The 23,598-nt window shown below is 52.6% G+C and overlaps 1 protein-coding gene across 1 annotated transcript; it reads right to left on the reverse strand.

Annotated features, from left to right (window-relative positions):
• Positions 1 to 489: 489 nt before the first annotated feature.
• Positions 490 to 23,286, reverse strand: LOC144945704 (extracellular sulfatase Sulf-2-like). Its single transcript, XM_078874272.1, has 3 exons — positions 23,180 to 23,286; positions 9,053 to 9,195; positions 490 to 878 (listed from the first exon to the last, which is right to left on the reverse strand). The coding sequence occupies exons 2-3, from the start codon at positions 9,143 to 9,145 to the stop codon at positions 714 to 716; spliced, it is 258 nt and encodes an 85-aa protein (XP_078730398.1). The 5' UTR covers positions 9,146 to 9,195; positions 23,180 to 23,286; the 3' UTR covers positions 490 to 713.
• Positions 23,287 to 23,598: the final 312 nt, after the last annotated feature.

The following is a 23,598-nucleotide window of genomic DNA, read 5'->3' on the forward strand; positions in this document are numbered from 1 at the left end:
AACTCTAAAACAAACGACGAGATTGTCAGCTGGCGAGGATCATGTCAGTCCAGCCAGTGGATTTGTGAACCCGGCCCGGGCTGAGCGGATTATTGAGAGTTATCGTCTCATATGCGTGAATCTGTGGCATTCTGGTTCCCTCCCACTTGTGAACTCTGACGAAGGAACTGGCCAAACAGTCGAAACGATTGCCAAGTTCTGTCCACTCAGCAGTGCAAATGGGAACATTGCAGTGAGTTGACTGGCAGGTTCTCTTGTCCTGCGGTACAAGTGGCTACTCTCACGTTCTCCAGGACGCCTGTCCAGTGTGGAAGATAAAGTCGGGGCCCTGTAGAGCTCCCTGTAGTGGAGGTTCTTCCCTACCAGCAGTGGCATGAGCGAGTCTATGTATGTACGGATGTTGAACTTCCTTTCACACCGTATGTAGCCAACCACAACCCCGATTGGCACGGTAAGGCTACGTACGGTGCGAAAGAAGTTCAACATACATACACACGAAAGGTCCACGTACGAACATGACCTGCATGGTAGGTGTGGTATACATGTGTGCATGTTTAACTTATTTCGTAACCGTATGTAGCCAACCACGCTAATCGGAGGTGTGGGGGGGGGGAGATGACAGCAATTAAACACAAGCAAGGTTTCTGCAGGGCTGCACCTTTACCATTGCCACCTCATATTCAGACAGTGGCCTTTCTTCAGGGCATATCTCTTCATCCTTTATTGGCGAGGGAGCCGCTGTCCGTGTGCTGACCTCTGGGCTGCGGGCGGCTCCTGTCCAAGGGCAGGAGATCCCTGGGTGCCCCGGGGTTGCACTGCTTGTGCCCTTGGCAGCCCCGCAGGTCCTTGAGCTCCGCCTGGAAGCTCTTCAAGTCGCGCTGCGGCAGCGGCGTGCCGTGTTTGTCAGGTGGGGGGGGGAGCAGACGGGGAGACGATGTGGTCGGTGTGCTGCATGTGAAGTATTGGAAAATGACGGCAGGAAACTCCTTGACGGGAACACACTTCTTTTATTAAATCTTGACTTGTAACGATACAACGCGTGGCCTCTCTTCTTCACAATGCGGTCACCATACAACGGTACAACTCGTGACCTCTTCTTCTTCACCCTACGCTTCTCTTGACTCTCTTAGATTCTGTGCTGCTGGCTCTCTGTGCCTCGTGTAGACTCCGCGCCTCGGCTACACTCCTCTCTCGCCTCGTGTAGACTCTGCGCCTCTGCTACACTCTCCACTCGCCTCGTGTAGACTTTGCATCTCTCTCTCTGGCTACACCGTATGCATACTCGGCTCGTGTAGACCTTCCTCTCTCGCTGGCTACACCGTATGCATACTCGGCTCGTGTAGACCGTTCTCTCTCGCTGGCTACACACTATACATTACTCAGCTCGTGTAGACCGTTCTCTCTCGCTGGCTACACACTATACATTACTCAGCTCGTGTAGACCGTTCTCTCTCGCTGGCTACACACTATACATTACTCAGCTCGTGTAGACCGTTCTCTCTCGCTGGCTACACACTTATACCTTACTCTCCTCTACTCTCCATTACTCTCCTCTACTCTCCATTACTCTCCTCTCTGGGCTCTATCCCTGCACCTTCGTCTTCATTCTTAGATGGTTCCACTTCTGCCCCTTGCTCCTCTGTGCATCACCTTATATACCCCTTCTTCCCGGGAGACGGAGCGGATGCGGACCTCAACGTCGGCACCGCTCCTCAGTTACCCAATCCCCACGCGCTATCCCTACGATCTGGTTCCGCTCAGCGCGTGTTTCCACTCCCCGACCAATCACACCGCGCTGCTACCCGATCACTCCCTCTGGGCGCGTCACCGGCACACAGCCAATCAGCAGCACTACCCCCACCCGCGCACTGACGCCTGCTCCTCCCCGTCAGCGCGCGTCACCACACACACACCCGTACATACGCGCTGGCACACGACATATACACCCAGCGCGTATCACCACTACATCACCCCCTCCCACATAGCTCGCAGCCGGCCCGGCTGCTAACAACAACCAACCGCGACGATAAAACGACAACCAACAAAAAAAAACCCCGTAACCCCCCGAGTGTGCCCCGTAACATAACACAACAACAACAACAACAAGAATAACTATGTACAGATTGACAATGAACCCGAAAAGTCAACAATAACACGATACGAGCAAATTCGAAACGAACGCGCCCCACGTCCCTGCGACTACACGCAGTGACGAGGCGCCCCAACTGCCCCGACTCCTCACGAGGCAGGTCATGCAAAGTAGCACGACCTGGCGCGAGTCCGTCTGGCTGGTCCATCGTATGGGGCGGGACACTGACGACCGTCCGGCGGTTCCGGCTGCTCCAGACGGCGCGGAACGGGCCTGAAAGGGCCGGCCCCGCCGCGGAGATCCGGCCGCCGGTGATCGGCAGCTGTCAGTTCCGAGACACCTGGGAGCAGATCAGGCGAAAATACGTGTGGATCAGGCAGAGACATTTCACCCTGTGGGTCGCCGGTCACGTCACACGCCCGGCCATCACGACACAAGGGGAGGCCATATGGAGGCGAGAACGGTTTCAGTCGGGAGGGGTGAACGTACCACCGGCGCTTTCCCCACTTTATCTGAACGCACTGGGGCCGTGCAACGCGCACGACCTCCACGGGTCCCCTCCACGGTCTCAACAATTTAGGCGACGTAGCCAAGGGTGCCTGAGGGCAATGCAGCCAGGCCCTGTCACCTGGTTTCCATTCGTGCATGGACACCTTCCGTGCCCGCAACCGTTCATTAGCAATTTGGCGAGCCCGCGAATTAAGCCGCGCGGCCTCCCTCGCCTCTGTCAGCTTGTGAATATTAAACTTAATATGTTCTGCCAAATTAGAATTAGTTCGTGGAGCGGACAGGCCAAGTTGCGTTTCTATTGGCGGGTCAGCTTCCCGACCGTACATCAAATAGAATGGGGAAAACCCCGTAGCTGCATGGGGGGCCATTCTATACGCGGCAAGGACTCCCGGGACCTGCAGGTCCCAATCTACATGTGCCTCGCACACCTGCTGGCACAGCATGGAAGTCAAGGTTTTGTGGAGTCTCTCCACCATCCCGTCAGTCTGCGGGTGGTACGGGGAGGTACGCACCTTCTTGGTACCCAACAGATCGCACACCTCTTGCAACAATTTACTCGAAAAATTTTTACCTTGGTCGGTCAGCAGGCGTTCGGGAGCCCCCTTGTCCAGGACATAGCCCTGGACGAAGGCATCCGTCACAGCCGCTGCCGACTGGTTAGCGAGAGGCCACGCCATAGGCCATCGGGTAAAGTATTCGACCCCCACTAACAAATATTTATTCCCTCTCGGCGTGACTGGGAAGGGCCCCAAAATATCGAGTGCAACGAGCTCGTTGGTACGCGAGACCTGAATAGATTGCAGCGGTGGATTAGCTGCCACGGCCGGTGGTTTACGCCTGGCGCACTCAACGCACCCCTTCAGAATATGCACCACATCACTTCCCATTCCCGGCCAGTAATAGTCACGCTGAAGCAGGGCAAGCGTCTTGTTAACTCCCAAGTGCAAGAGGCGTTCGTGTGCCGCCAAGACAACCCTCCCCCTCACAGCGGAAGGCACCACGAGTGCGTTCCGCCGGGACAAACTGTCCCATTTCAATAACACGCCCCGCTCAAGTACATAGGAGCCGGTACGCTCCTGGTCCCCCTCGGGACCCCCAACCTTGCGGCGCAATGCTAGCAGCGAGCTGTCCGCCATCTGGAGGTGGCCCCATTCGCTGAGCGACAGCGAGAGCAGCGAGTCCCGACCCTGAGAGGCAGTGGAATCATCCCCGATCGGTGCGCCCGCTGTCGCAGCCAGTGCCCCCATCTCCCCCGCAAGCGTCGGTTTACAGCGCGCCGATCCCGACAAACACGCGCATTCATCACAAGGCAACAACCGCGACAAGCAATCGGCATTCGTGTGTCGCAACCCCTTACGGTACGTAGTCGTAAACTGATAGTCCTGGAGGACTTCCAACCAACGCGACAACTGGCCCGAGGGCTGGGCGACCCTCAATGAATACTGTAGCGCCGCGTGGTCCGTTCTGACTGTAAAGTGACGACCATAAAGATATGGCCTAAACTGCTGCACAAAAAAAACAATGGCAAGCAGCTCGCGACGGGTGACACAGTAGCGCTGCTCCGCCGGAGACAACACCCTACTACCGTAGGCGACAACTCTTTCGACACCCCCAACGACTTGGGATAGCACCCCCCCAATGCCCGTGTTGCTAGCATCCGTGTCCAGCAAAAAGGGACTGGCAAAATCGGGATAACACAAGGGTGGGGCACCCACCAAGGCGTCCCGGAGGGAGCGAAACGCGGCCTCCTCCTCCGGTCCCCATTTGAACTTCACTCCCTTCGCCGTTAGAGCGTGCAAGGGTTTTGCAATAGTGGCGAAGTGCTCAACGAACCGCCGATAGTAAGAAGCAAACCCGATGAAACTACGCACGTCGGAAACGGACGTAGGTGTCGGCCACGAACCGACACAATCCGTCTTCGCGGGATCGGTGGAGATCCCCGAAGAATCAACAATGTGACCCAAGTATCTAACGGACCTACGAAGGAGGTGACATTTGGCCGGTTTAAATTTCAACTTAGCCGATCGCATTCGCAAGAACACCCCTCTCAATCGCTGGAGGTGTTCCTCAAACGTTTTACTGAAAACAATGACATCGTCCATATAAATCAAGCATGTATCCCACTGCAAGCCCGACAAAACCAGCTCCATAAGTCGCTGAAACGTCGCTGGAGAGGAGTGAAGTCCCATGGGTAACCGGTTAAACTGGAACAGCCCCCCTGGAGTCCGAAATGCTGTCTTAGGTTTCGACTCTTCGTCGAGCGGCAACTGCCAAAACCCCGATAACAAATCAAGAGTCGAAAAATATCGCGCACCAGACAATGCATCGAGGGACTCATCCATCCTGGGGAGCGGATACGCGTCAGCCACAGAGATCTTATTCAGGCGACGGAAATCAACGCAGAATCGCAGGGACCCGTCCTGCTTCTTAACCAGCACAATAGGCGCTCCCCACGGGCTAGAGGAGGGCGAAATAATATCGGCTTCTAGCATATCGTTAACAGCCGACTGAACATGTTCCTTCTCCACGGGACTCAGTCGGAAGGGATTTAGCCTGACCGGCGCCGCATCGCCCGTTTCAATGTGATGGTGCAACAAATCCGTGCACCCAATGTCATACTTATGTTTACTGAATACATCAGAGAATTCAATGAGCAACTCGCGCAGCGCACCCAACTGCGCCGCCGACAAATCGTCCGAGGCGGCACATGACGAATGGACCCACTCAAGGTCTTCCCTTGGCTCAACGTTCCGCGCGGGGCTCGAGCCCACCTGCGCAACCAACCCATCATCCACAGGGACCCGCGCCGCGTGAGCCAGCACGGTGCCCTGTGGAATGACAGCTGGCCGCGACCCCGCGTTCAAAACCATCACAAACGGATCCCTGTCAGCCCGCACCAAAGTGTGAGCCACCGATAAATCAAGACCCCCGACAGCCTTGTTAGAAGGACCCAAAAGCATACTTTGTTCCGAAGCCTCCCTCACCCATGGTTTCCGCAACCGGAGGGGAATCAACATCTGTGAACCCGGGGGCACATGCACGGTCTGTGTCGCCACCGCTTGTATCGTAGCGCACGCCGTCCGAATGTCAGTAGGGCTCGTCAAAAATGCAATCCGGCGACCCGATGGCAGTTCAATGCATCGTTGATCGATAAGAATTTTAATGGGCATTTTAGCCAAAAAATCAGTGCCCAAAAGACACGGAACCGCCAAAGAAGACGAAACGAAAACGGGTCCCGACAATTTGATATTTCCAATGCAAATGGACGCCCTAATCTGACCGATAATGCCCAACGATCCCCCATTAGCGGCGTAAAATGGCCCATCCACTGGAAGCAGCGGACGACATTGGACTGGGAGAATATCATAAATGAGGTCCGATATAATAGTTGCCGATGCCCCCGTGTCCACTAACACCCTAATCTCGACCCCATCAATAGATCCCGTAACAACGGACGAACCCGCCGAAGCAGCCACAATTCTATGCCCCAATTCCGCCCATTCAATGTCTCCCTGGTCCCGGCCGAACCCCCCTCGCCGAACCGAATCCCCGAACCTTAACCGGCCCTCCTCCGCCGCAACGCGGCGTCCCATGTGTGCCGAATAAACAGGCCGAGCGTGTGAGGTGCCGCGACTTGCCGGGGATTGTAGAGATGACTTGGGATCTCGGTCGTCGTCCAGCCGAGCACCCATGGCGCGCTGACGCGGAGCGCGGCACCCGGACGCCACGTGGCCCCGGAGGCCGCAGTTATAGCACGTGACGAGGGTCGGAGTAGATCTTGGTTGCTCCGACTTTCGGCCCGATCGCAGAGGCGACCGAGCCCCCGGCCTCCAGTCCCCTGGTCGTCCCGTGGCGAACGCCTCCTCTCGTGGGCTGACGACTTGGGGTTCGGTGACCACCGAACCCGGAGCTGCGACGACAGCAGCGTTGCAACCAACTCCTTGTTTCCATTGTAGGGCCTCGTGCGCTTGAATACTCGTGGCGACTCTCAAAGAAGAAATATCAATCTCGTCAGCTGTGTTGATAGGGACCCCCAGGTCCTGCGCCAACTTAAGCAGCTGCTCCAAAACCATCGCGTCTTGGCCCTCCTCGTCCATCCGAGGGAACGCAGCATCAGCAAGAGCCAGCAACGCCGTGCGATAGGCCAGCGCGGTCTCCGTGGCCGCTTTCCGTCTTGCGTAGAAATGATGGCGGCACGCCGAGGGAGGTCCGTAGACCCTGGCCAACAAACCCAGCGCATCCTTCAGCGTGGAGCGGTCCGACTTCCGTGCAGACCTGAAGGCCGCGAGCGCATCGTCGTCCAGCAGGGCAGGCAACGCCCGCAGCGCCGTAGCATCGGACCACGCTGACATCTCTTGATGCGCCAAAAACCTTCGCTGAAATTTGCCCCAGTCTCCGCCTTCCGCCTTGAAGGCTGACAACGTGGGCAGACGCTGCTGAAAAATGAAGTCATCCGCCTCGTGGTTCCTCTCCGCCTCTCCGTCGGTGTGTAAGATGGCGGCTCCAGCGGCAGACGTAAAATGGCGGACCCCCTCGCGCGCTGATGACGTCGATGCGCGCGCTTGGGAACCCACCACCACGTGGCGCTCGCCGTTCCCGCCAAAAGTAGGCCCAGGCGCAATGGCGGGAATCCCCATTCGTTTTGGCGGGAATCTGCGGGGCGACCTTGTAAAATGTCCCCCACCGTCCCCGCTCCTCCCGACGAGCTGATCTCCGCCAAGATGGACGCGGCGGCGAGCAGCAGCTCCGCCAGTCGGGAGTGCGCCTCACGAAGCACGGCCTCGGTCCCCGGTCGCTCGGCCGGCGCCGTCGACGGATCCTGTAGCGTGGGCAAGTCCTCCTCCTCACCCCCCGCCACCAGCGGCCCCGAGTCGTCCAGGTTTTCCTCGCGGTCAATCCCGTGGGTCCTACGGGTCTTCCTTGTCTCCATGCTTGGAAGCCCTTTTCACTTCTGACGCCAGATGAAGTATTGGAAAATGACGGCAGGAAACTCCTTGACGGGAACACACTTCTTTTATTAAATCTTGACTTGTAACGATACAACGCGTGGCCTCTCTTCTTCACAATGCGGTCACCATACAACGGTACAACTCGTGACCTCTTCTTCTTCACCCTACGCTTCTCTTGACTCTCTTAGATTCTGTGCTGCTGGCTCTCTGTGCCTCGTGTAGACTCCGCGCCTCGGCTACACTCCTCTCTCGCCTCGTGTAGACTCTGCGCCTCTGCTACACTCTCCACTCGCCTCGTGTAGACTTTGCATCTCTCTCTCTGGCTACACCGTATGCATACTCGGCTCGTGTAGACCTTCCTCTCTCGCTGGCTACACCGTATGCATACTCGGCTCGTGTAGACCGTTCTCTCTTGCTGGCTACACACTATACATTACTCAGCTCGTATAGACCGTTCTCTCTCGCTGGCTACACACTATACATTACTCAGCTCGTGTAGACCGTTCTCTCTCGCTGGCTACACACTATACATTACTCAGCTCGTGTAGACCGTTCTCTCTCGCTGGCTACACACTTATACCTTACTCTCCTCTACTCTCCATTACTCTCCTCTACTCTCCATTACTCTCCTCTCTGGGCTCTATCCCTGCACCTTCGTCTTCATTCTTAGATGGTTCCACTTCTGCCCCTTGCTCCTCTGTGCATCACCTTATATACCCCTTCTTCCCGGGAGACGGAGCGGATGCGGACCTCAACGTCGGCACCGCTCCTCAGTTACCCAATCCCCACGCGCTATCCCTACGATCCGGTTCCGCTCAGCGCGTGTTTCCACTCCCCGACCAATCACACCGCGCTGCTACCCGATCACTCCCTCTGGGCGCGTCACCGGCACACAGCCAATCAGCAGCACTACCCCCATCCGCGCACTGATGCCTGCTCCTCCCCGTCAGCGCGCGTCACCACACACACACCCGTACATACGCGCTGGCACACGACATATACACCCAGCGCGTATCACCACTACACATGGACTACTTCAACTGAGTATCAAAATATAACAATAGGTTTTACCCTTTCTGGAAATAAAACTGTTGTGTTAAGATGTTAAAACACCAAACAGAATCATCTTTCCAGAAATCCTGTCTGCATTAACCACACGTACTTGTGGTGAATATGCGAATATAAAATAAGCTCTACCGCGAGCGATAAATGCCCTGATAGTGGCATTGCTGTTGTGCTGTTCGCCTTTTGGCGTCCTCTGGTCTGACACTGTTGAGACGAGGCTCAAAAGAGAAAGCTGTCTCTGGTGCGGACCAATCAGTTTCAAATACAATGCATCATATTATCAGAGGGTGTATCATGTTTGCATGTTCGCCACAAGGAAGAGTAGGCGAAGATAGCCTCGTGAGGGCTCTCTCGAGTATAGACCCTGCACGAGTGGCGCTGCACGCCGTGAGATGGAGCGCTCCCTCTCTCTGTGTGTGGGGGGGGAAGCCACGCTCACCTGGTAGCGGTCAACGTTGATGTCGTAATACTCGACGACACCGGTGACGAACTCGCAGAACAGCGTGTTGTGCGTCTCGTTCATGGTGCGCATGCACCAGTAGGTGCTGTTGCTGGCGCTGGTGCACGCGCAGAAGGAGCCGACTGGAGGGTGGGGCGGGGGATGGGAAGAGAGGGGGGGGGGGGAGACAAGGGGAGGGGTTTGAGGTCAGCGTCACCTCTAGGCCTCCACATCGGTGCTCGGACGGGACCGTTAGAACAACGAGACAGGTGGACTTCTCCACAAATCTGGCTGTCGCCTGATGAAGCTGGTTGTAATTACTGGCGAAACGTCTTACTCAGATTATAAATGTTGTGGCTTGGCTACTCCAACACACCGGTGTGCTTTACTAGTAATTAATTGGCATGTTCTGTTTACGTGACAAACCTCACTAATTGGCTGTGTCGGGTGGTGGCGGGATTAACGACGCATTTATATATTTACGCGATCTAACTCAAACAACCTCTATTATAGATGGTGAATTGAATGAGGTGTTCTGCCCAAACTACGGCAGGCACTTATTTCCTCCTTACAGATCTGAGCCGTGGCGAATATTCCACATTACTATGGAGCGATGAGTAAATCCATAGTACAGCCACTGTTTACTATATATTAATCATTTGAATGGGACCCACATCTCAGAGAGACGCAGTACAGAAGTGCGGGCATTCGTTTTGAAAGCGGCAGGCAGTCGCTCATAGGCAGGACGACAAAAGAGAAGATCGTGAGCATGGCACTTGAACAAGGGCAGGGAGCCGATAGCACAGATGGCTGCGGGAGTCGGGGTTAGAGAGTTCCAGCCTATGGGAGGGGGGGGGGGCAGCAGAGAAGAATAAGCGACATCGGGGCAGCATCAGCCAGTGGTTCTTCACCTTTACTGCAGCCTTGCACTCCTTTGGATCTCAATCGTAATGTTTTGTTTGTTTGTTATTATGTTAGTATTGGTGCTGTGAGTCCGTGTTGATGGTGTGAGTCCGTGTTGATCCTGTGAGTCTGTATTTATGATGTGAGTCTATGTTGATGGTGTGAGTCCGCGTTTATGGTGTGAGCCCGTATTGATGCAGTGAGTCTGTTGATGCTGTGAGTCTGTGTTGATGCTGTGAGTCTGTGTTGATCGTGTGAGTCTGTTGATCATGTAAGTATGTGTTGATGCTGTGAGTCTGTGCTGATGGCTTCGAGGGCTCGGAACAGAAGGGCAGTACAACTGTAGTGTCATAGTTGTTGTCCAGCAGCGGCAACTGCGGTGGACGGGGAGTACACACGCCGGTGAGCTTTACGCGGGTGTGTCAGCAGGGCGGAGGAACTGGGGCAAGGGTCACAGAGACCCTGTCTGGAAGACCCTGGAACCCGCTCGTGGGTTCGAGAAGGGAGGCGCGGCCAGGGCGGAGCCGGGCCGCGCCGAGTAGGATAAAAGCAGCAGAGAGCGAGAGCTCGTGGCTGCAGGTTCTGGGAAGTGGACTCGTCTCGTCGTCACTGTCGTATTTGCCAACTTGGTCGCTGCCGTCTTAATTAGATAATTGCTGTGGCCGGATAGATGTTGACTGTCTCGGTCGATGCCGTCAGTGTAACATGGTCAGGGTTGTGTCTAAGCTCGGCTATTTGACTTGGGAGAAGCGAGGGCGAGTTTGTGAACCTGATGGTGTTAAATAAGGAAGGTGCGGAAGGGACGGGAGAGGATGAGGGAGATCGTGGGATGGATGGGGGAGGATGAGGGAGATAGTGGGAGGGATGGGGGAGGAGGCGGGAGATAGTGGGAGTGACAGGGGAAAAGGAGATAGTGGGAGGGATGGGGGAGGAAGAAAGTGGGAGGGATGGGAGAGAAAAAAGGAGATAGCGGGAGGAACGGGAGAGGAAAATAGTGGGAGAGACAGGGAGGAAGGAGATAGTGGGATGGAATGAGGAGAAAGAGGGAGATGGCGAGAGGGACGGGGGATGAAGAGGGAGATATTGGGAGGGACGGGGGAGGACGATGGAGATAAGGGGAGCGACGGGGGAGGAAGAGAGAAATAGGGGGAGGGATGGGGGAGCAAGAGAGAGAAAGTGGGAGGGACAAGAGAGGAAGAGGGATATGGTGGGAGGGACAGGGGAAGAAGAGGGAGATATTAGGAGGAGAGGAAGAGGGAGATAGTGGGAGGAACAAGGGAGGAAGAGAGAGAGATATAGTGGGAAGGACGGGAGAGGAAGATAGTGGGAGGGATGGGAGAGAAATAAGGAGATAGTGGATGGACAGGGGAGGAAGAGGGAGATAGTGGGAGGGACGGGAGAGGAAGACGGACATAGTGGGAGGGACGGAAGAGGAAGATGGTAAGAGGGACGACAGAAGAAGAGGGAGATAGTGGGAGGCAAGGAGAAGGAAAATGGAGATAGTGGGAGGGACAAGATAGGAAGAGGGAAAAGTGAGAGGGAAGAGGGATGAAGAGGGAGGGACGAGGGCGGACGATGGAGATAAGGGGAGGGACGGGGGAGGAAGTGGGAGATAGTGGGTGGGAAGGGGAGGAAGAGGGAGATAGGGGGAGAAATAAGGGGAGGAAGAGGGAGATAGTGGGAGTGATGGGGGAGAAATTGGGAGATAGTGGGATGGACGAGGGAGGACGAGGGAGATATGGGAGGGACGGTGGAGAACGAGGGAGATAGGGGAGGGACTGGGGAGGAAGAGGGAGATAGTGGTAGGGACAGGAGAGGAAGAAGAAGATAGTGGGAGGGATGGGGGAGGAAGATGGAGATCGTGGGAGTGCTTTGGGAAGAATAGGGAGTTAGTGGGAGGTCGGTTAGAGTAAGAAGGCGATAGTGGGAGGGAAGAAGAAGGAAGAGGTAGATAGTGGGAGGGACGGGAGAGAAAGAGGGAGATAGCCACTGATGTTAGCCGTGGCCATAAATTGAAACTCGGTTCACAAAGTTCATGGTGTAGTGGGTGTTAAGGTGGCATATCCTGGTTGGCCAGGAGAAGGCAGTACAGCGAGTGGAATAAGCGCCATCTCTGTCTGCATGGGATAGAGGGTTGCCCTCTTGCACGAGTGGGTTTTCTCCGGGTACTCCTGTGTCCCCTCACGTGTATGAACGCTAATTAATGGCCCAATTGAATTATCGCTATGCATCGCGGCATTTTGCTATGTCATGTGATCACAATTGGGCGCCACGGTGGCGAGAGATGTTAACTATTTCGCAGGGTATCCAGGAGGTCGTGGATTCAATCCTTACCCTGACACCTATGTATTTGGAGTTTGCATGTTATCTCCCCGTGGCTGCGTGTATTTTTCTCCGGGTCCTCTGGGTTTCCCCTCCACATTCATTAACACGTGTTTTGAGTATTTGGCTAATATAAATGTCCACGTAATAAGCCAATTTGTTGAGCTCTAATTGTATGGCCGCTTCTGAAAGAGAGCGGTATAGCTCAGTGGGCCTTGCCTGGTAAAAGTAAAAATATATAGTTAAATACTTACAATTGTTTATATCTGGGATAAATGTACACGTGGCACCATTCACAAGGTGGCTTTAATGATGTGGAGATCTGTGCTTGGCATTTTCAGGTGGGATCCGGAGCAGTGAATGGGCCCTGACAAGGCAATGGCCCACCCGTAGATTCGCTCTTTTCATCGGTTGCGTAACGCTGTGTGGAAGCTACCTGGTCTGTTGCTCCGCACAAAGCTTCAGGTCTTCTCGGCCACAGTCATTCCCTCCCTTTTCTACGCTCGCGAAACGTGGACCCCCCTAATGGAGCATCTTCGCCGGTTGGAAACATTTAGGCTGGCCTGCCTACGATCCATTCTGGGTTTAACCAGGCTGGAGTGTGTGAGGAGCTCACAAATCCTTGAAAAATCTGGGCAAAGTCCCATCGGTGAGCTCCTCCGGCAGGCAAGGCTGTGTTGGCTTGGTCATGTAGCCCGCATACCCAGCCACCGCATGCCTAAACAGCTTTTGTTCGGACGGATCGAGGGGGCTAAACGGGCACGGCGCGGGCTAGAGAAGAGATGGAGTGATGTGGTACAGGACGACGTGGAGCTGAGTGGACTTGCCGATGACTGGTACCAGCGGTTGCAAGATCAGTCTCTGTGGAGGAGGCTCGTGAAGGACGCTACTGGGCAGTTGGAGGCAGTCGCCCTCCAACAACAACGGAGGGCGGAGGACCTCCTGCCAGCGGGCGTTTGACACTCCACGTGGCCTCAAGGTGCACATGGCCTGGCACAAGCGTCGTGGTGACGTCACCGCCACTTAGTGGCGAATGGCGGTTGTTGTTGTTGTGTGGGTGTGTCTGTGTGTCTGTGTGGGTGTGTCTGTGCAGGTGTGTCTGTGAGTCTGTGCAGGTGTGTCTGTGTGGGTGTGTCTGTGCGGGGGTGTCTGTGTGGGTGTGTCTGTGCGGGTGTGTCTGTGAGTCTCTGCGGGTGTGTGTGGGTGTGTCTATGTGGGTGTGTCTGTGTGGGAGTGCGTAGCGGTTAGCGCACTGCACCACGAACCCGGCCGGCCAAGTTCGACTCCCCACTCACGACCAACACCGGTGACGATTATCAGAACCGGTCCCGGGCCTCCCTTCGGTCGACTCCATCTCAAACGAGTACCTGGTGCCACTGGGGAGAGAAAGGCGGCCGGGTGTGGTGCTGGCCACCGACCGCCTGTTGTGCCGTGCCGGCCTTCAACGGTGGTGCTCGCTAACAGCACTTGCCGCAACAGTCTGTGACGGGGGATATTGTGTCGTGCGTCCTCCACCACCACACGGCCTCACGACGCGCCTAACGTGGGCAGCGGTGTCCGCCGTGGCCCCCACGCAGCGGCCATCAGCACCGTCGCCAGGTGGTGGCCATTAGCTCCACTCCTCGATGTCTGATGGCGATGACGACGCTGCCGCGAGTGGTCTGCTCTGAAACGTCGGACACCGCTGCCGTATTCTGTTAGGTCTATCTGCAAGGTAACTAGTTCGTTACCGTGACCCCGTTACCCTGACCCCGTTACCCTGACCCCGTTACTGTGACCTCGTTACCTTGACCCCGTTACTGTGACCCCGTTACCCTGACCCCGTTACCCTGACCCCATTACCGTGACCCCGTTACCCTGACCCTGTTACCCTGACCCTGTTACCGTGACCCCATTACCCTGACCCCGTTACCCTGACCCCGTTACTGCGACCCTGTAGCGCTCAGTCGACTCCAGGGTTTAACGGTCATGGAGATGGAGGGATAGGAAGAGGGGATGGAGGGGCCAACTGTCCCAACTACACAAGTGTAGAGGTGGTACGTACCGGGATGTAGCGAGCCATCGCGTAGCCGGTGTCTACATCACGGTCCGCACATGGGTGGCTACACCGACGTCCGCACTAGCCCCGCCCCTCGCGGGGCTGAGGGCTATATAGGGAAGTGCGCATGAGCGCTGGGGGAGTCGTTGAAGCCAGTGAAGAATGAAGACGGAGCAAGCTAGATAGGACCCTGGGACCCCTAGCCCCGCTGCCCTTATCAGGGCCGGGACTCAGTGTGGCTCAGTGGTGAGACCCTGGGTACTCACGGCCCGACGTCCTTATCAGGGCCGGGTTTGATGGGCCAGTGGTTGGGACCCGTACCCTGGCTAGGTCGGGTCAGATAGCCTCCTCTAGGAAGTACTCAGCCGGAGGACCTGAGAGCGTAGCCGGTGTCAGGCACGCGTAGCCGTAGGCTGTGTTCCTAGGCTGTATAGATGACTGTTCTGTAGGGTGTTACAAATAAATACGTGCTGCCCCCATCAACTCATCTCCTGCAGTATTTACGCCGTTACACAAGTAAGTGGGGCCATCTGAGTAACAGAGCATGGCCGTGCGACGTCTGAACATTGGCACCGTCCCTTCGCCCTTGCCGAGTTGGCGACTCGGAGGCACCGGGAGGAGGACCCACAGATGAAGAGCGTAGATGGAACAGCTGCAGCGGTCACGCAGTCAGGGAACCGGCGCCAATTTCCAAGCCACCAAGCTCTGGAGTCCTCTACATATGAAGCGTTTTGGGTGGCCATTGAACAAAGACAGTAGTCACTGCATGACGCGCTTTCGGATGCGCTTCTGCGGTTGTCTGGAATGCTCTTCTTTGCGATATTAGGAAGCCACCGGAACTATGATGTAATTTTAAATCATCATCTAGATTAAGAACTCATTTCTTAAGAACTGTTGTTTGTGTGTTTGGTTTGATGTTCTTCCCCCGCACCTCGCTTAGCGTGGTTGGCTACATACGGTGTGAAAAAATTCAAAATACATACACACACAAGATGTTATCGGCCAATGAATGAGCCATTACGCGTGCGAGGAAAACGGAGCAACCAGAGAAAACCCACGTGTGCGAGGGAGCAACGCTCTATACTGCACGGATAGAATAGACGGAGTCCAAACTTTGCTGTACCCACCTCGACTTATGGGTCTCTGTGTGAGTCTATGGGTCTCTGTGTGGGTCTATGGGTCTCTGTGGGTCTATGGGTCTCTATATGAGTCATGGGTCTCGATGCGAGTCTATGGGTCTTTGTGTGGGTCTATGGGTCTCTGTGTGAGTGAGTCTATTGGCCTCTGTGTGAGTGTATATGGGTCTCTGTGTGAGTGTCTATGGGTCTCCTTGTGAGTCTATAGTAACCAGGCAAACACTGTCTCATCAGCAGGGTCAGGCTGGCACGAGCAAAGCTGCGATCGTCAACGTTGCTCCAATGCACAGCGCCGGTGAACTCGCGTCCACAGCTCAAGAAGCACCCCTCTCTACCCCAGCCCACTCTCCCCCAGCACCCCCTCCCCAGGGTCAGCACCAGCAGGTTCATCTGTGGGAGCAAACACAGAGAAGCAGGGGGGAGGGCAGGGGCAGTGCGAGGCTGCTAGGCCACGTGGGCGAGTGAGGGACGCCGGGTGGCTAGGAGATGTTAACTCCCTCGCCGGGAATGCAGGAGGTCGTGGGTTCGATCCCGACCCTGACGCCAGGGAGGGTCGCTTGGATTTTTCTCCGAGTCCTGCGGTTTTCCCCTCCACATTTAGAATCAACATCACGCATTTAGAGTATTTGGCTGCTGTAAATTTCCAAGTGATGATGATAAGCCACTTCGTTGAGTTTAACACGTAGGCTTTCGCGACCAATATCATCCATAAGAGGTTTTTGGGTTAGATCGCGTAAATTTATAAACGTGTCGTTAAAACCCGCCACCACCCGACAAACCAGCTAGTAAGAGTTGTCACGTAAACAGAACATGCCAATTCGTTACTAGTACAGCACACCGGTGTGTTGGAGAGCCAAGCCACAACATTTACAAACTGAGTACGACGTTTCGCCAGTAATTACAACTAGCTTGAACAGGCGACAGCCAGATTTGTGGAGAAGTCCACCTCTTTCGTTCTTTATATATCGGCGTCGAGGTGGTGACCACTCTTCTGCGCTCTTGCACAATGTGGGGGGGGGGGGGGAATTACTGAGGCAACGTACATTCTGCATGTGCATTATGCGAGCCCTTTTAACTTGTCCTTCCTGTCTATCGTGTTTATTAAAATAGCCCTACCAACAGTCATCCCAGATTTGAAGCTTTCGTGACTGCAAGGATTCATACTCTTAGGTTGTTTCGGTAAAGTCACGTAGGTAAAAATAATATATATAAAATAATAGAAATAAAATAATAATGAATGAAAATAAATCAATTAAATCACGACGTTTCGGAGGCAACACAAGTCTCCATCTTCAGGTGGGACCGTCGCAGCTAAATTTACTGTATCAAGTGAGGAAAAATACAAGAGACAAGCTCTTAAATACAAGTTAAGGGGGAGGGGGGAGGCGCTTATCTGAATGGGGTAGCCAGGAAATGGAACGGTGTGGGGGGGGGGGCTAAAAGGGAACAATTGGTGCATCTTAGCTAGGGGTTACGGGGTTACGGCCGATGTTGGCTGCCAACAACGCTGTGGGCTCTCATGATATTGTCTTTTCCGAGACCAAGGTGCTCTGCAAACCCTCTGGCTACCATCAAAGGTTTGTACACGAGGCCATCCAGATATACAAACACAGACATAACTTCAACCGTGATGATGGGTACAAATTGAGTAAAACCATGTAAAAAATATTTAACTACGCATATTTGTACCATCTTATTTGACAGGTACTAATCTACTTTACCGAGTGTTGACATCCCCAGCGTTTAACAGTGCTGCTATTTTGGATTTTGGATTTGTCAGCCAACATCGGCCGTAACCCCTGGCTGAGGTGCACCAATTGTTCCCTTTTAGCCCCGCCCCCCCACCGTTTCATTCCCTGGCTACCACATTCAGATAAGCCCCTCCCCCTTAACTTGTATTTAAGAGCTTGTCTCTTGGATTTTTCCTCACTTGATAGTCAATTTAGCTGTGACGGTCCCACCTGAAGACAGAGACTTGTGTTGCCTCCGAAACGTCGTGATTTAATTGATTTATTTTCATTTATTATTATTTTATTTCTACTATTATTTTTACTTTTTTACCTACGTGACTTTACCGAAAAAGTAACAGTAATCCCTATTGAAGTACGATGCCCTTTGTAGACATGCATTTAAATAATGTATTATTTGATGATTCGCTTCCACGCAGCACTAATACGGTAGCTATCCCAACAGTTAAAGCTATTTTGATTTCTTTCAATTTCGATAGATTCTCTAATTAGTCTTGGCCAGTAGAAGCTAGTTTTGCAATCTTTGGAAGAACGTAATGAACCAGGCTATGCGTTAACTGTGTGTTAACCGACTCTCTGTGTTGCATTGCATTACACCTAATTTTACTAAATTTTCTTTCTCTGTGCTTGTTTGTTTAGAAGTTCAGTGCCTAGCTCCTCCATCCGCTTTGGGCAGGCCGTGCTTGTTTGTTCCACATCACTCTCTCATTGTTCTCTACCCCCCCCTCCCCCTTTCTGCCCCCCCCCTCTCTATTTAAGGCCTCGACACATAGGCGTTGTTTCTGTGTGCCTATCACCTCTGCGACCCCCCACTGCCAGCAAAATGATGCCTGTCTAAACTAAACTTGTTTTTTTTACCAGGTAAAATACCTACAGTGACGGAAAAAAATATTTGATCCCCTGCTGATTTTGTACGTTTGCCCACTGACAAAGAAATGATCAGTCTATAATTTTAATGCTAGGTTTATTTTAACAGTGAGAGACAGAATAACAACAAAAAAATCCAGAAAAACGCACGTCAAAAATGTTAGAAATTGATTTGCATTTTAATGAGGGAAATAAGTATTTGACCCCCTCTCAATCAGAAAGATTTATGGCTCCCAGGTGTCTTTTATACAGGTAACGAGCTGATATTAGGAGCACATTCTTAAAAGGAGTGCTCCTAATCTCAGCTTGTTACCTGTGTAATAAAAGACTTCGTCACACACTGCTGTTCTCCGTTGCTCTTTATTTAGCTTCTTGCTCGCACCCCGCTGGTCCTGACAGCGGACCAGCGTCTCCTCATGCGCGCCCCGCACGCGCTCCCTCGTCAGTCCTTCCGCTCCCCCACTTCGCACACCGCTGGCCGACGGTGTGCCGAAGCTCCTCCAGCCACGTGGCTGATGGCGCGGATCCCCTCCGGCCACCCAACGTGGTCCAGCTTCTTCACTCCAACAACTGACCCGGAGCCCTTCCGGGCTCCCACCTATATCCCCTTTACCACGTGATCCTGTCTCTTGCCCTTCCGGACCGTCAGATCCGGCCTTACCATAGCGCCCTGCTGGCTCCACCCCCGTTCACCTCGCTTCCGATTGGACCCGAGGTGAACGGCGTGCCCTCCCATATGCCCCCATACTGGGCTCCGCCCCCCAATACCCCGGGCCGTATGATTGGGCCAGAGCCCAGCAGCGAACCCCGTTTACGCTCGCATTACATCTGTATACAAGACACCTGTTCACAGAAGCAATCAATCAATCAGATTCCAAACTCTCCACCATGGCCAAGACCAAAGAGCTCTCCAAGGATGTCAGGGACAAGATTGTAGAACTACACAAGGCTGGAATGAGATACAAGACCATCGCCAAGCAGCTTGGTGAGAAGGTGACAACAGTTGGTGCGATTATTCGCAAATGGAAGAAACACAAAAGAACTGTCAATCTCCCTCGGCCTGGGGCTCCATGCAAGATCTCACCTCGTGGAGTTGCAATGGTCATGAGAACGGTGAGAAATCAGCCCAGAACTACACGGGAGGATCTTGTCAATGATCTCAAGGCAGCTGGGACCATAGTCACCAAGAAAACAGTTGGTAACACACTACGCCGTGAAGGACTGAAATCCTGCAGCGCCCGCAAGGTCCCCCTGCTGGAGCTCTTTGGCATTAACTCAACTCGCCGTGTTTGGAGGAGGAATGCTGCCTATGACCCCAAGAACACCATCCCCACCGTCAAACATGGAGGTGGAAACATTTTGCTTTGGGGGTGTTTTTCTGCTAAGGGGACAGGACAATATCACTGCATCAAAGAGACGATGGACGGGGCCATGTACCGTCAAATCTTGGGTGAGAACCTCCTTCCCTCAGCCAGGGCATTTAAAATGGGTCATGGATGGGTATTCCAGCATGACAATGACCCAAAACACACGGCCAAGGCAACAAAGGAGTGGCTCAAGAAGAAGCACATTAAGGTCCTGGAGTGGCCTAGCCAGTCTCCAGACCTTAATCCCATAGAAAATCTGTGGAGGGAGCTGAAGGTTCGAGTTGCCAAACGTCAGCCTCGACACCTTAATGACTTGGAGAAGATCTGCAAAGAGGAGTGGGACAAAATCCCTCCTGAGATGTGTGCAAACCTGGTGGCCAACTACAAGAAACGTCTGACCTCTGTGATTGCCAACAAGGGGTTTGCCACCAAGTACTAAGTCATGTTTTGCAGAGGGGTTAAATACTTATTTCCCTCATTAAAATGCAAATCAATTTCTAACATTTTTGACATGAATCTTAATTTTAGAACTTTCGTGACTGCAGGAATTATTATTTGGTTCTTTCGGTTAAGTCACGTCTAAAGATAAAATAATAAATTAATTAAATTAAATAATAAATATTTATTTAATTTAATTTATTATTTTATCTTTAGACGTGACTTAACCGAAAGAACCAAATAATAATTTTTGACATGCGTTTTTCTGGATTTTTATGTTGTTATTCTGTCTCTCACTGTTCAAATAAACCTACCATTAAAATGATAGACTGATCATTTCTTTGTCAGTGGGAAAACGTACAAAATCAGCAGGGGATCAAATACTTTTTTCCCTCACTGTATACTTACCTGTATTTCGATTTAAAGCTTTCGTGACTGCAGGGATTCATCTTCTTGGTTCTTTCGGTAAAGTCACGTAGAAGGAAAGTAATAAAATAATAAAAATAAAACATAATAAAATTATTCTCACGACGTTTCGGCCACAACGCAAGTAGCCGTCCTCAGGTGAAAACCAGGTCTGTCGAGGCGACAGCGTCTGAATGAAACAGCACACGCGCTTGGAGCATGTATATAAGCTGGGTTGGAAGGGGGGAAGAAAGAGGGAGCCTTGAAAAAAGAATATGCATATCAGGAAAGCCACCCATACGGATGCTTACCTAAAACCGGATTCCCACCACCATCCATCCCAAAAGAATTCCCTCATCAAGACTCTATACCATAGAGCCCAATGCATTTCCGACCAGGAACACATTGCCAGTGAACTCAAACACGTACGCCAAGCTCTTAAGGCTAATGGTTACTCTGACTACACAATCCGCAAAGCCATCACTCCAACCATCAAGAAGGATCCTGTTGAGGAACCTCTCAAGACCATCACCTTACCCTACATTGCTGGGGTCACAAAAAAGATCTCCAAAATCCTGCTTAAACACAAGATCCAGGTCCGATTCAACACAGTACATAACATCCGTGATCTGGTCCCGTCTGTAAAAGATGTGGTTCCAGACATACAGTACCCTGGCGTCTACAAACTAAGTTGCCTCTGTGGTAGCAGTTACATTGGAGAAACCAAACGACATGTCTCGGCCCGCATCCGTGAATATAAAGCAGACTTGAAACACGGTAGGACAAACACCTCAGCCGTGGCAGATCACTGTTACAATTCAGTGGGCTCACATGATATTGACTTCTCCAAGACAGAGGTTCTCTGCAAGCCATCTGGCTACCATGAGAGATTCGTTCATGAGGCGATCCACATATACAAACACAGAGACAATTTCAACCAAGAAGATGGATTCCGGCTTAGCAATCATTGGAAGGACGTAATAAACCATTTCGGATCTTAACTGATTGTGTTCACGTTTACAGTGACTTTCAGACCGCGTTCCACTCACCGGCATTGTATTCTCCGCAGGGAATGGATTCTTTGCTCCGCTGCAAGTTTCCTCCCACTACTCTTCCTCTTAGTATCTTTCACACGACGGTCAATGGTACAGTGTATAATAACAAATAATATAACATTTATATGCTTAATACAATGTACAAAGTAATATATAGTATCGTAATTGTATAGTGAATATACAGCACTGTGATATACATTAAGGTGGGTAGAATAATACATAGTGTAATATTACAATGTATAAGGTATAGGAGGTGTATAGTAATACAGTATATAATTTAATGTTGGGTTTGTCTATGACAGTATATAGTACGGTGTAGGCTCGTGTGATGTAAGAGAATAAAGTTTAGATGGAAGCATTTTTTTTTACGACGTACAATTGTAATGTATTACTTACTGTTAGTAACTCAGCTTATTGTAGAGTATATTTAGTATACTGATATGTAGTTTACACTTTAGTTGTTTACGTGGTGGTTTTAGTTACTGCAGCTACATACTATTGTAGGGGTGTTACGGAGGGGCTGTTATAGAATGGGATCAGATGGGAAAGAAATACAGTGGGCGTGGCTATGTCGGTGCACGGGAAGGTGCTCCCAGCGACGTCCGCATCGGGCAGCCTGGGGGGCTGACTCGGAGCTGGGATCCCCCGGGGCCCCACCCCTCAGCGGGGGTTTTGGTATAAAAGGGGATGAGCCGGAGGGCTCAGGGAGAGATATTGAAGCTAACCAGTGAAGGCTGAAGATCGTCGTAGATAGAGCCCTGGACTCCCCTGGATCGCCGCCCTTATCAGGGCCGAACAGGATCGAGCCAGCGGCGTGGTCCCGAGAGCCAGAGCCGGTGCTCTTGTAAGAGCTGGTCTGGGGCTCCGGGTACCGTGAGCCTGACTTACCAGTGTCGGGCTAGCTAGCCTCCCCTAGCCCGTTAGTGGAGGACCCAGAGGTAGGCTAGGCGTAGCTAGAGAGTGTATCCCCAGTTAGACGGGTGAGGGGGCCGATACCCCCTCCAGTGTTGTATGTCAGTGTTGTGCTGTACCGACACGGAATAAATACGTGTGCCTCCAACCCCGGCGTCCAAGTCTCCTGGAACACTATTACACTATTAACGCTCCTTCCCTTCATTAATGCTACCCCTATCCCCTCCCTTTGATGCTGCTAATCCTGCATAATGCACGGGCATAAATAGTACTATTCACATACCTGCATTTCCCATATCACATACCTGCATTTCCCTTATCCCCCTCCCTTTGATGCTGCTAATCCTGCATAATGCACGGGCATATGCAGTACTAATCACATACCAGCATTTCCCATAAATATGCAAAATTCTTCTTGATATGCATATTCTTTTTTCAAGGCTCCCCCTTTCTTCCCCCCTTCCAACCCAGCTTATATACATGCTCCAAGCGCGTGTGCTGTTTCATTCAGACGCTGTCGCCTGGACAGACCTGGTTTTCACCTGAGGACGGCTACTTGCGTTGTGGCCGAAACGTCGTGAGAATAATTAAATTATGTTTTATTTTTATTATTTTATTACTTCCCTTCTACGTGACTTTACCGAAAGAACCAAGAAGATACTTACTTACCTGTAGTTATGGGCACGGGCCCATAGGGGGTGCCACCCTGAGCTGTGGAGAGACAGAGGGAGCCGGACCTTTGAGGAGCCGGGTTCTTTCCCCCCGACCCCAGGCGAGGGGTTGGGGGGCTCTTCCAGATGGTGCGGTGAGGAATTCCCCCCGGATGTCATGGCAGCGGTGCACAAGCACAGCCAACAGAATCACTCAGCCCAGCACGTCCGTCACCAGCACTGCGCGACCATAACAATGAAACGAGTATCACGGCAGCCAGCATACACGAATGAGGGCGGTTGCACCGAAACGTTGCCAATTGGGAGGGATGGCTGCTTCGCAGGATCGTGAGGGGTGGCGGAGACTTTGGGGACGATTTGTCCAGCAGTGGATTGACCATGTCTGATGATGAGGTCACGCATTTCCTTGATTCACACAGATGACGTCATACTCATCTTTAAACGCTGTACGCAAATGACGCCACGCGCTTGAATGGCTTGCGATGACTGAATGTCCCCCCCCCCACCACATGCAGATGTCGTCACGACTGCGGTGACTTTCCAAGTAAATGACGTCACGCGCCTTGCGGCTGTCGCGCTATTGACGTCACGTGTTTTGAGTTATGTGCAATTGCGCCACATTCGTCGTGAGTGTAACACGCACGCCATTTTTATTGTTACAGTCGCGCTGATAATGAGCACGAT

This window comes from Lampetra fluviatilis, chromosome 38 (assembly GCF_964198595.1).
Source record: "Lampetra fluviatilis chromosome 38, kcLamFluv1.1, whole genome shotgun sequence".
NCBI lineage: Eukaryota > Metazoa > Chordata > Hyperoartia > Petromyzontiformes > Petromyzontidae > Lampetra > Lampetra fluviatilis.

Excerpts from the sequence above, each read along its gene's own strand:
- LOC144945704 (XM_078874272.1), bottom strand. The coding sequence starts at position 9,145 with ATGCGCACCATGAACGAGACGCACAACACGCTGTTCTGCGAGTTCGTC. Across the intron at positions 879-9,052 it reads TCAACGTTGACCGCTACCAG|CGCGACTTGAAGAGCTTCCA; the intron begins GTGAGCGTGGCT and ends CCGCTGCCGCAG.